The sequence below is a fragment of the Vidua chalybeata genome, chromosome 12, assembly GCF_026979565.1.
Source record: "Vidua chalybeata isolate OUT-0048 chromosome 12, bVidCha1 merged haplotype, whole genome shotgun sequence".
Lineage (NCBI taxonomy): Eukaryota > Metazoa > Chordata > Aves > Passeriformes > Viduidae > Vidua > Vidua chalybeata.
In genome coordinates, this window is record NC_071541.1 from 7,211,156 (window position 1) to 7,223,887 (window position 12,732).

Below are 12,732 nucleotides of genomic sequence, written 5' to 3' on the forward strand. Positions count from 1 at the left end.
AAGTTGAAAAAAGCTTGAAGGTCCTCCAAACTGCCATTGGAGAAGTGCTTCTTCATTGTGGGGTTTGGGGGCTGTTTGCACTCTGTTACATTTTGAGATGCCTCTCACTGCACCTCAGACAGCTGCCCTGCAGCTGCAGCAAGGAGCCCATGCAGAAAGGGGAGAAGACTTCTCAGGTCTCCCATATCTTCATGTGTGCTGAGCTCACCCTCTGCTTGCACAGGACCAGATCTCCAAAGTCCTCCTGGAATTTGTGCTTTTGTCCCTTTTTGTGTATCAGAGAAAACCAGTGGGAAACCTATGGGTTGCCTTGCACCAAGAGGGAAATTTTTTCTACTATTAATCCACCCAAACAAAACCTTTGCTGTGCCACATGTGTGTTGGGAGGAAGAGGATGTATCAGGGCATGAGCTCAGGCACCTGTTTGTGAGCCGGATGCATCAGTTACAGCCAAACATCGCTTCTTTAGGAAGGTGCCACATTTGCTCCCCCCCAGCAGCTACACTCAGACACAAATCCCACACCTTGTCACAGCAAACTTCCTCACAAGAGGGGCTTCAGGCCAGTCCCACATCTCCCTGCTCTGTGTTCAGGACATCAGCACGTTAAGAGCAGGAAGGGATCCATGGATCCCTCTTGGAAAGGTGCTGGCTCTGCACTTACCCGTGCCCCAACACCACCTGGTGTAACCAAGACCAAGCCATACTGTGCTGTTTATTGATCAGTGCTGAGCTGATCACTGTTTTACTCTCTTTTCTACCCACAGCATCAAACATTTACAAATACATGTGACATAAGGCAGATTTCCCTTTTATTAGGAGACAGAAGTTACATGCTGGTATACAGATACACCTGTGGGGTGACAGCAGTTCTCTGCACTGCAAAATTGGAGCACAATTGCTTTTCCCCAGCGGCTTGGGGTTTACAGTAAATGCTGGAATTCACAGGGAAAATCCTGAAGACAAAAAAGGAAGGAGGCTGAATTCATCTGATAATAGAGTTCATCAGTGGGAGGCTGGCACTTCTAGCACAATCCAGGCACAGAGGAGGTTCTGACAACCTTTTATGAGCACAGTACTCCAGGTCCCTTTCCCACAAGCAGGAGCTGCACAGCCAGGCTGACAGATGTCACTGCTGTCGATGTGGCCCTGCCTTTCCAGCAGACACAGCCTGATGCTAGTGGATGCTGTAATGAGGAGATGCTGTGATGCTCACAGAGTTCTTCAGGCTGAAGCACTGCTCTGTTGCGTGGTGCATTTTAACATACACAAAACCATTCACCAGCTACCTGCACACTGCCTGAGTCCCAGCCATGAAGATTAAACACCACAGTGACTCTGGTCTGCAGAGCTGGGCAGCATCTGCCTCTCCCTGCACTGTGAGCAGCCCTTTGATGCCTTACAAATGCAGGCAGGAGCTGCACGCTGCAGTCACGTTCACACTCCACGTGGTCAAAGGTGACCAAGGACCACACAAAATTTACCACCCACTGCATCAGCACAAAGAGTGTTGCTGGCTTTCTCTCAGCCCTGGGAGCTCTTCTCCAGCCTGTGGGTGCACATTGGTTGGGGATGGCAGGAGGATACTCAGCTTGCCTCCGCTCCCCAGCTGATGCAGCTCACTGCTCCTGGCCATCACTGCATTCAGTTCTCCAGCTGGCACTCAAATGCGCTGTATCTCATGGTGAGCAGCCTCTTGCTGCAAGGTGTGAGAGTAAGTGAAATGCAAACACCTCTCATTTCCTTTTCCAGTGAGAAAACTTATTTTCCCTTCCCACAGCTAACAACTGCTTACTTAAATTCACTAAAATCTTCTGAAAACTTTGAAAAACATACATTAAGAGAGTTTTGCTGAGCTGAGAGCTGCCGTATCTCAACCTTCTAAAATATGTGTGCACCTGGGCACCTGTGTGGGATGTAGGGATGCATCTTTAGCACAATGGGTTGCAGCAGAGGAGTCACTGTCCTGTCACACACCTCCTCCAAACAACACTGTAACACAGACTCCACAGGACACAGAAACCAAGGGCTGCTTTTTTTTCCCTAACTGGTAACACACCATGAATGCTGTGGATCAGTTCTAACACTGCTGAAAGTGAATGTGCAGGTGTTTGCTGACAAGGCAAAACACTTGTCAGGCTGCAGCAGACCCTGCAGCACTGCAGCCTGATCCTTTCTCCAGCTTTATTAGATTCCTTTTCAAAAATTCATCTGAAACACTGGATGGGGCTCTCAGCACCAAGCACAAGAGCTGCTGCCAACACCAGCACTGCTGTGCTATGTCTCTGTGCAGTATCAGAGCTTTTTATTTCTGATTTTTGAGTTGGGAGTTCCAAAGCAAACTAAAAACCATCCCGGGATTTAAGCCCCAAACTACTTTAGGTACTACTGGAAAGCAATATACATCTAACAGATTTGCATCAACTCTGTGCAAGGTTCACGGCCAGTGTTGCTGAAAGGGATGCAGTGACATCAACAAGAGGGCAGGCAGCAGCCTGGGGAGAGATTTGTCCCCGGATACAGAGGACTCAGGGGAGGCATCTGCATGAGGACAGCTCAGAATTACAAAAGTTGGAAAAGACCCCTGAGATCACCGAGTCCAACTTAATGCAGCACTGCCAAGTCCACCACTAACTACATCCCTAAGCAGCACACACACATTGCTCAAACACTTCCAGGGACAGAGGTTCCACCACCTCCCAGGGCAGCCTATTCCAATGTTTGGCTACCCTTTCAGTGAAGAAACCTTTCCTAATATCTGGCTTCCCACCACTCTTTGCTGTCTCTTCCTACCATGCCCCAACCCACCATGGAGTATCCAACACCCACATAGCAGAAACCCAAAGGCACTAACAACCCTTAGACCCTCTCATTGCTCCACTGCTTTATTCTTAACATGCTTGTTCACATTACCCCAGAATCCCTGTTAGTTCCTGCTCCTCTGTGTATGTGCAGATTTATAGACACCTCTAAAATCACACACTGCACTGTGGAGATGGAGTTTCATCAGTCTAGTAATGGAGCACCTGAGCTGGAACTTTTCCACATCAGGGTCCTCAGCTCTGCCCAAGGCTGGATTGCACTCTTGCCCTGCCCAGGTAAAGCCAGGAACAGGCAGCACCACCAAAGGCCCTTTGGACCATGCTACTGCTTTGGTGGCCACTCCACATTTGGAAAAGTTAATTAATAATATTAAAATGTCCATCCTACCTGTGCTGCAGAGAAAGCATCAATCAAGGCAGCAGTGGTGTCCAAGAAGGCTGGAGCTTGACAGAGGGGCTGGAGGCCCAGCTGGGAGAGGACAGTCAGCCTACCTGGAGTGCTGCTGTAAACAACCCTCCAGCACAGGGAATATTAAGACAGGCTGCCTGTTTGCCAACAGAGATTTTCACATTTCCCTCTCAATCTTTATTTAAATTTGGGAAGACAGAAAATTAACAAAGTCTGAGATCTATAACTGGAAACCATTTGTTTTTCTTGTGGAAATGGAACATTTCCTAATGAACTTCCCCTCCCCCTGTGCCACTCAGATCCGGATGCAAATATTGCTGCGAGTTTATCAATCTGTGGCTTGTTTCACGCAGTTTGCAATGCTAATGAGTAAACCAATTTTGACATATTATGTAAGCCAGTTTCTGAAACAGAGATTCTTGGCAGGCCAAATGTAAACACAGACACCCTCTTGCATCCAATTTAAATGAGCATGTTTCTGAAAGCACTAAGGGCTTGATTCTGTTGACTTATTCCTGATTTACTCCAGTGGAAAAAAAAAAAGGTGAGGGGGGAGAAGAGAAAGAAAATGAACAAAAATACCCCTTCAATTCAATTACTAGTGCAGCAGCAATTTGCAAAATGGATCTAATTTTGTAGCAAGGAAATGTGCTGGAATAAGCTAATACAGGGTGGTGACTCGGGCACTGTGTGAGCATCAGCACAGCACACGCCTGGGAGCACAAATGCCATTCCAGATGGAACTGAGGGGGGAGACGACAGCTCTCCTCTCCCTCATCCCCCCAAGCCAAAATTAGGTCCAGGTACTGGCCCACGGGTTGGACCAGCCCCAGAAGGTGACTCCTTCCAGCCTCTTGCTCTTCCAGCAGAGCTTTGCAGAAGAATGATACCTATGGGGGCAGCAGACACAGTCCAAGAGCAGCACCAGCTGTTTTGAGCTGCCCCTGTGCCTCACACATGGGCCAGTAGGAACCCAGAACACGCAGGAATTTGCTTCAGCACACACTAAAAGTCTGCACTTCACCAGCACATGTCCAGGTGTCAAGACCCCACGCAGTACTCCGACCTTGTCCACCTGGCTCAACCTGGCAACAGGCCCCAGCACAGAAAGTCAGACACTGATTAATGGCTTATAGCCACTTTTTAAAGACTAGCACCAGAAAAACATGCTGGAAGGTACCCACTTGGGATGGAGACTGCAACAACCAGCAGAACAACTCCCAGTGACACAGGGATGAGCTAAAAGTCACAGGCTCAGAGGTAGAGTTAGAAAACAAAAAAAGAGAGGGGATACATTTTTAAAAGCCCCTAAAAAAGGCCTCTACCGGAGAGATGAACAGGATTTTATTAAAGTGAGGAAGGGCCGAAATCAAATCTTTCATTTGCACTCTTCCCCGTACCATCTGGAGCACTTGCATCTGCCAAAAGCAGGGCACATTTCTTTGACTAGTAGAACCAAATGGGGTAGAGGCAAACCTGGAGGTGGCCTTTGCCCTGCTATCAGCTCTGGGTACCTCCACAGCGCTTTAATACTGAAACACAGGTGTGAAGTTGAACTGTGATGCTCCTACCATGACAGTAAAAGCAATAAAATCAGAGACATGCTGTGCTGTGAGGTTGGGTGTGCTGCCACAGAACGTATTTATTGTGTGTCAGAGATCCCACCAGGCACCAGAGCTGCAAAACACTATCTCACATTAAATTCCTTGCAAAACATCACAATTGGGATAGCATTTATCATACCTGGATCTTTTACATGACAAAGTAAAGGAGAGCAAAATGAAGAATACTTTTAATCTCCAAGCAAATATCCTATCCTGAGCTTTCAGTGGTGAAAGCAAACCTGAGAGTTCCTCCCTTTGTGCTGTGCTGCACTTTCAAGCTATGATCATAAGCAGCCAAATGCTACACATTTGTTGGCTCATTAAGTTTCACCCTGCAAGTTTAACAACTGTGTATTTCTAAAGTAATTCACATTTTTATGCCATAAGAGAAAACTTACTGCTGTCTAGACACAGAGGGAAAAAAAAAAAGGACAGTGCTTGAAAGGAGGGCAGCAGACAAGGAAGCATCACTTGGGATGTGAACAAAAGGGACATGAGATGCCTGTACAGCCCCAGCAGCAAAGAGCAGCAAAGACTGGGAAGAGAAGATGCCCTGCAGATCTGAGGGACCTCACAGATTTTTGTCCAAGTCCAGCTCTTTGCCAGCCAAGAAACACCCCCACTACACACTCTGCCATGCCAGCATGGAGCCCAAGGTGGGAGCGAAGCCCAGAATCACATCACAGCACGGACTCCCATCCCAGCAGGGAAATGAAGGCAGCAAGCAACCAATGCAGATTGACGTGCCATAACACCTCCCTCTATCCCTCCTGCTTATCTACACCTGGCACATTATAGTAACTGACAGGTAAATGGGAATTTAATTCCTAACATCTCATTTTTTACTCTAATTTTAAATGATTTGGAATAACTCCTGTGGTTAGAAGTCCAACTGTTATTCAGAGTTAGTCAATTTGGAAAGCCCTCACTGTCCACTCAAGCATCCCCTGGATTCCTCATGCTCAGAAGACTGTTACTGCCTTTCCCTCATTCGTAGTGCTTTCTGCATTTTTTTAACATTTTCCCATTTCTGTAGGTCTTAAATACCAGATACTAAAACCATGTAAAGAACAATCAGAAGACCAAATGGATACTGAATGGATGATGAAAACAGCATGAAATAAAAGAGAATTGGATTATTTTCTGTTGTAATTTTTATAGCTATTTAACAGGAAGAATGGAAAAATCTAATTACTGTCAAATGCAAGTTTTCAGCTACCCAGCCAGCAGCGCGCTGTTATTAAACTACTGTATAATTGCCTCTTTTACTCTGCTTTCCACAGAAGTTGTGTTATTTCACTCATAGTTAAACTCATAATATTGGCTTCATAACTAATCCTGTCAATCGAAATCCCTGGGGCCTGGTGCAAGGATAAAAATAGCAAGGAGTTGCTTCTTCCTTCAGCTTTCTTTCAAAGCCCATTTCTGCAGGCACCGGGGCTGCACCTGCCAAGGTGCCACCTCTGGCCTGTGAATGCTCCTACAACTCAAAGGAACACAGACAAGTCCTTCCAGCAGGAGATTCAGTCCCTTGTGCTGTGTCCATCCCAGGAAGGGCCAATCCTGCCCATCTCTCCCTCCTGACTCAGGCAGCTCAATTAAGCTATTTGATGCTGCATAGTTGAACCACACCTCCAAGCCCAGCTGTGACTGCCTACCCTGGGACTTCCTCCCAGCCCTGAGGCTGAGGTGACACTCACAAAGCCTGAGGATACATGAAAAACATGGGTTTGCTCCTTCCCCAAACACTGGGACAGAGTCTCACATAAAAAACCCCACCAAGACACCCAGCTACCTGTTCAAGCATCAGAGATACCCACTGGGATATCTGCTGGGCTCCAGGATCTTAAACGTCTTTTCGAGATTAAATGATTCTGTGCTTCTCCAAGATGAGTACAATTTGTCTATGCACTCACAGGAAACTGCAAAAAGCAACAGATTTTCAGCCATCCAAATAGTTAAGCTCTGTCTGAAGCCTCTCTTGTTTCCTGCATATCCTGGATTGATGTCCCTTGCTAATTCATGGCATGGTTCTTTCCTGGAGATGGCACTGGGTTTGCTGTAGAAGGCACAGCCAGGGTCTCCTGCTCTCTCCTCCAGCATGTCCTTCCTTCCCTGTGAGATACCCCTCTTCCCCAGGACATAGAGGGCCTAAACTCACTGTTCAGCTCAGGTTTGGGAGGGGGTGGTAGGGCTGGAAGGGGTGAGGGAAGACAGATTTGACCTCACACTCAGCCCTACAATTTGTCTCTCTGGAGACAACAACCCTGTGCTGGGGTTGCTCTCTTGTGGGCACGCACAGAAACTGCTGAGAGCTGGCAAGGAAAAGACTGGAAACAACACATTTCCCAAAGTGGTGTCCCAGAGGAAGGTGCCCATGCCAGGAGGGACCCAGTGCCAGGGCTCTGTGTGCACCTGGACCAGCTCCAGAGTCATCTCTCTTGCCTGGAAGAGCCCCTCCCTGTGCTGGGACTGACACACACAGACAAGAGCACTGAGCACATCAGCACACTCACTGCACCACCAGGTCCATGTGGGAACCATGGGAGACTGGTTCAGCTGAGGTGTTTTTCCTTCTGGGAGAACCACCATCCCACCTACTACAGCCAGAGACAGAGGGTACAGCATCCCAACCTTCACTCAGCATCCTCCTGGAGCCATCCTTGGGATGGACAACAGCAGTGTCCATCAACATAGAAGTGAGAGAAACAGAGCACCAGTTTAAAAAATGTGTTAAAAAAAAATTGCTCACCCTTTCTCCCCCCCACAGCAAGGCTGGACCATCCCCAGCACAATGCTCTGCAGTCACACAGGAAACTGCTGCTTCCCGTGCAAGCCTGAGACAGCCTGATCAGAAGTCCAGAGGGACCCCAGGGTTAAAAATCCCTAGTGTGCAAAGTGTGAGCCCTCAGGGAAGACAGCTCTTCCCTGAGCTGTGTTACTCTGTACTCCCTCCATCAGTAAACTTGCTCCACTTTAAGATAAGATGGAAAAATCATTTTTGCCATTGTTTGGGCTGCCAAGCAGCACCACGGTGCTCCCAGGCAAATCAGGAGAGCTCCCACCACGTCCAGCCTGGAGAGCCCTGGTGGTCCCAAGGGTTGGGGGACTGCCTTGGCTGACAGAACTCTCAGCAGCCCTGAGATTTAAAATAAACATGGCCCAACACAGTGTTGAATTTCTCACCCATGGTGTTTGTGCAAATGAACCCTCAGGCTGACAGACCTCCCTGCTCAGAAAGCTGCAAAGACACAGGGAAACTATGTCATGGCCAAAATCACCCTAGTGGTGGCACTGTCAGTGAACTGCCACCTCCCTGCCAGCAAGCAGAGCCCACAGCCTCAGCGGTGCCAGGCATGGTGAGGACAGAGGAGGGAAGCACCAACACATCAGGGCTGAAGTAAACCCATCAGTGTGACTGAGAACTATTCCTGTGTCCAAGTACAGGAGGAGAGCAAAGGACAAACAAGGCTTCCAGGCACAGGAGCAGCAAAATCTCCTATTGTTCCTACAGTTGTTGGTGATGGCACAGCACAGAGAGGAGCTCATAGCGATAAAACACATCTGGTGACATGAGCCAGCCAGCCTCAGTGGAGGTGGCAATGTGTCTGTCCCCTCTTTGGATGCTCAGCCAGGTCCTCAAGGAGAACACGGCAAAGCAATCACTCTTATAAACACAGGCCTTAATATCAAGATCAACATCCTTGGAGGCTGATTCTTCAAAGATTCAAAACCTGCCAGAGCTCCCGATCTTCCTCCATCTCCTTTTGACTATACTGCTTGTGGTGTATCCATTTAAAATTGTCAACTCTTCATCCTCAAAGAAGAGGAATGGGAGTCCCAGGGTGTCCTACACTCCTCGTTAAGTGACACTGTTTTTTTATGAATTCCCATCAAACAGCAGTGGATCCTTCAGGATGAATCTGGAAGAGAAGAACACAGGCTGTGTAAACAGCAGGTAAATCAAGGCCAGCCCAATTTTCCCATTTGCACAGTGACCCAAGCATGCAAGGAAACGTGTGCAAGGGTCTCTGTATTCCCCAAATTAAAGTACTATGGATAAAAAGATGAAAATGTATTTCAATTGACTCATTGGTCAGGGAAAAAGGAAAAGGAAGTACATTACTGCTTCCATAAGTTCTAATTATCAGTGGATTTTAGATACAAGAGCAAAGCATTCACCTTGCTATTTTTCATTAAACATAGTTCAATCAAAGAAGCCATTGACTCTCCTAGATGGAAGCAATTAAGGAGAGCACAGGCTGTTGTGTTTGCAGTGCAGACAGGAGCCTTCCCCTCAGCAAATCATACACTCCCAGATGCATCCAACCCACCAAAGCTTTCAGCCAGCTGTTAGCCCAAGGCTTGTTCCCAGATGTGGGGTACCCTGCTGCTCCAGCAATCAACCCACCCACTGTTCCAGCTCCATGGGATGTGCAAATCCCTCCCCACTACATAACTGCATCCATTATGGGAACAAAACAGCTACTTCTGAGAAGGGCACACCACACCACAGACCTGCCCCTGTGCCAGCACAGAGGGGAGAGGAGACACTTGTGTGTGCCCATCTCATGCTGCAGGACACTTGCACCCAGTAGTGGATGGACTTCTAGTCACACCTAAAGAAGTAGGTGGTCCCTTGTAACACAACCAGGGACCACTGAAGAAACTCCACATGGAGAACAAAGCTGAAGGAAAGCAAGGGTTGGGCCATGTGAAAAGGTTACACCTCTCCAACTGATGTCCCCAAAAGGGCAAGTGTAGGATGCCGTGCTGGGGACATCTCCAGTTCTGTCTGAGACACGCTGACTACTGTGTGTCATCAGGGTATCTTGTATTGGCCTGATGCTCAGAAAAATCAGTCATGCCCCTAACAGAAAGTAACCCAGCCATTGCAAACACCAGGCAATGTCTTACCTGAATCACCATCAGCAAGGCTCTTCCAAATTCCGCTTCAGGAAGGTCAGGGGCTGAGGTACTGTATTTCCCCTGTGAACGAAGGCGAATGGTGCATTTTTTAAGTTTCACGTTAGGCAGCCACACAAGTGCTTTAGGTTGACCTTCCCTGCGGACTGCAGAAGACTGTCCTTGTCCAAACAGCAGAGGCTTTCTGTGCAAAGCAGCTCACTGTCCTTGGGCTTTTGCACATTTTGTGTATGTACAATTCAAGTATTTGTTATTATTTCTTTGAAATGAGAATCCCCCAGGAGCAGCACTTGGTTTACATGGAAGACAATATTCTCTCACACCAGTAATTTCCATTAAAGTATTCTACAAAAGTCTGGGTGTTCAGTATATGCTTGTTGGCAATTTATGCAAATCTAGTCTACAAATAATCTTGACAAATAATGCTAAGAGTGAATTTGGGCTGAGGCTGTCTGAGATCACAGGTGTTCGTTAGGTTATCAGACACAGTGGGTGGCATGTTAATGTGTTCACATCTTAACTAGTGGGTATAAGCAAGAGGCTTGATCTACAACTGAAAGAAAAAACTGAAAGAAAAATTGAATATAGAGCACAAAACAGACATTGCTGAACAGATTCGCATGTGGGCACTTGATTTATCACAATGCCTACATAAATATGTATGGAGCAACTGTTTCAGAGAGGCCCCATGCATGGACAAGCCTGTAAAATAAGTTTTCTGATCTAAATATTAAAATTGGCCCTTGGCAAGTAATATAAATAATAGTCTCTTACAAAATCACTGTTTCAATTAATTTTACTGGCATCACCTTTCTCTGTGCAAGAAGGAGAGAGAAGGATCAAACAGGCCTGAAAGCCAGCAAAATAAATTCAGAGTTATTTTCAAGAGGTCTGCTTGTCTCACAGCTAAGAAAATGCACCATGAGATAGAAAAACAGGTTTAAGTCCCATCTCTGCCAGGGTCTAATTTTTTTCTGTAGAAAAATAGGATGTATTTCTTGCAGCAAACACAAAACATTTTCTCTTACTTCAATGAATAATCATTTTATCTGAGCAGTTATATCAAACAGCTTACATTTTTCTGCAGCTTGTAGCTTTGTTTTACTGCAATTTTCATTGTTAAAAAAAAAAAAAACCCAAACCAACAAAATTTAAAAAAGTACCTTCCCCCTTCCTTAAACCGATTAGAAACGTCATTCACATTACCCCGTGGAAGTGAATTGAACTATTCCCAACAGCTACTCAAAAAATACATAATCACTATAATTACTGGTGGCATCTAATTAACATTCAGCTTCCTCTCTACAGCAGCTACAGCTGGACAATCCCTTTATTCCAACCTAAAACTAATGCTCTCCTAATTATTTTCCATCTCACTAAGCAGCCCACCTGTGCCTGTTTCCACTGACAGCTCGGTCTGGCACAGCCTGGTGAGCTCAGCCTGGAACAGCCTTGCTAACAACTGCCCAATGCAAACATGGGGACCTGCTCCTACTAATTACACAGCTCCTGGCTCTGTTAGCCTGCCTCACCAGGATTCACAAAAAAAAAAAAAAAGACAGAGACAGAGGAGCTGCAAAAGGCTGCAGCCACCCCAAGGGACTTTGTGCTCTGGGTTTGATAGGACAGGGCAGAGGATAAATAAGCCTGTAAAATGCACATGCCTCTGGTCTGATGCTGTGGACCTATCTTCCAGAAGGGCATGGGGTCAGGGTGGGCACACCAGTGGTCCAAAGGCCTGGCACATGCTGGTGCTGGTCTCCAGAGTAAAACCTGGAGAAAAGGTTTCCCTTTGCTGGGGAAAACCCTCTGCTGCCCCCTTTGCTCTCCTTCCTTGGCCACTCTGTTGCAGCAACAGGAACAAAACTGCTCAACCCAAACACTATTTTAAAATAAAGACAGCTAGGGATTACACAGATATAGCAGCCTGCTTTTATGAACTGCCTGGTATCAGTTACTCAGAATAAAACGAAGTACATGCAAATCTCATGATACCTTAGTTGTTTCAGTCTACTCCTAGCACTTTCCACCCCCAGATCACTAATCAGGCAACTTTTAAATTCACTTCTATTTTTCAGACATGCATCACCTCTTGTTAGGGAAAATAATGCCTGCTGTTGCCATCTAGATGAGCTCCAACTCATTAGCTCTGTCTCCTTCCAAAACTCAGTTAAAACTTTCTTTTTTGCTCACTCCTCTCTCTCTTTGCTATTATGTTTCTACTTGTATTATTTCAACCTGTAATGATTGTAGCACTCTTAGGAATGATGATCTGCAAAATTATCTTGTAATTGCATTCATATTTGAACTTTCATCATTACAACTAAATACATAAAGGGGGATGAGAAGGAAACTGACAGTTACTGGGGGAAGCTCTTGGCTGAACTTCTCCTGAACTCAGGAATTACTAACGCCTCTTTCTTTCCCTTCGCCCCCACTTTAATTTGTCAGCTCTAGGGTGAATCTCTGAAGGCACCAAGAGGCCCCTGCTCAGCACGGCCAGCTGCGTTCACAAAACCCACAGTGACACAGTGTTTACCCCCAGTCAAAGTGGGTAAGACAAGTTAATAACGTTCAAAATCTGTGGGGAAAAGGAAGGAGCTCAGCCAGCACAGTCTGGTAGATGTCACTTGCTTCAGAGACCAAGGAGAAAAATACAGCAGATCAAGAGAGGTCTTAAGAGTTGTCAGAGATGGCCTGAGGGAAAAAATAAATCAGTGCATGCATACTGGAAGGTTATTTATGCAATAGTCAAGTAGTTATGGTTTTGATACCAAGGTAAGAACTCCAAACAACACTTAAGGTCAGAAATTCAGTATCTTCAGGCTGTGTGCACAAATTTTTCCCCTCTTCGTCACCTGCTGAGCAGTAAAGTGCCTCCAGATGGAATTGTCCAGACTTCCCCAAACAAATTTTCAATTCCACAAAAGATAACCTAATCTTGGCAGCTGACCTATAAAACTTCTGAGATA

The 12,732-nt window shown here is 46.4% G+C and overlaps 1 protein-coding gene across 2 annotated transcripts in view; it reads right to left on the reverse strand.

The window, feature by feature from the left end:
- SYNPR (synaptoporin) overlaps positions 1–12,732 on the reverse strand; it is a 102,612-nt gene that overhangs the window by 41,979 nt on the left and 47,901 nt on the right. Inside the window, exons 1-2 of one of the 2 annotated variants that reach the window (XM_053953955.1) lie at positions 9,752–9,823; positions 8,569–8,757 (exon numbers count right to left, since the gene is read on the reverse strand). The exons of the other annotated variant lie outside the window; for it this stretch is intronic. Of the exons in view, the coding sequence (XP_053809930.1) occupies positions 8,569–8,595 (27 nt within the window). The 5' untranslated portion in view covers positions 8,596–8,757; positions 9,752–9,823. Of the gene's footprint in view, positions 1–8,568; positions 8,758–9,751; positions 9,824–12,732 lie in introns of those variants that run through there. 2 annotated transcript variants of the gene reach the window in all.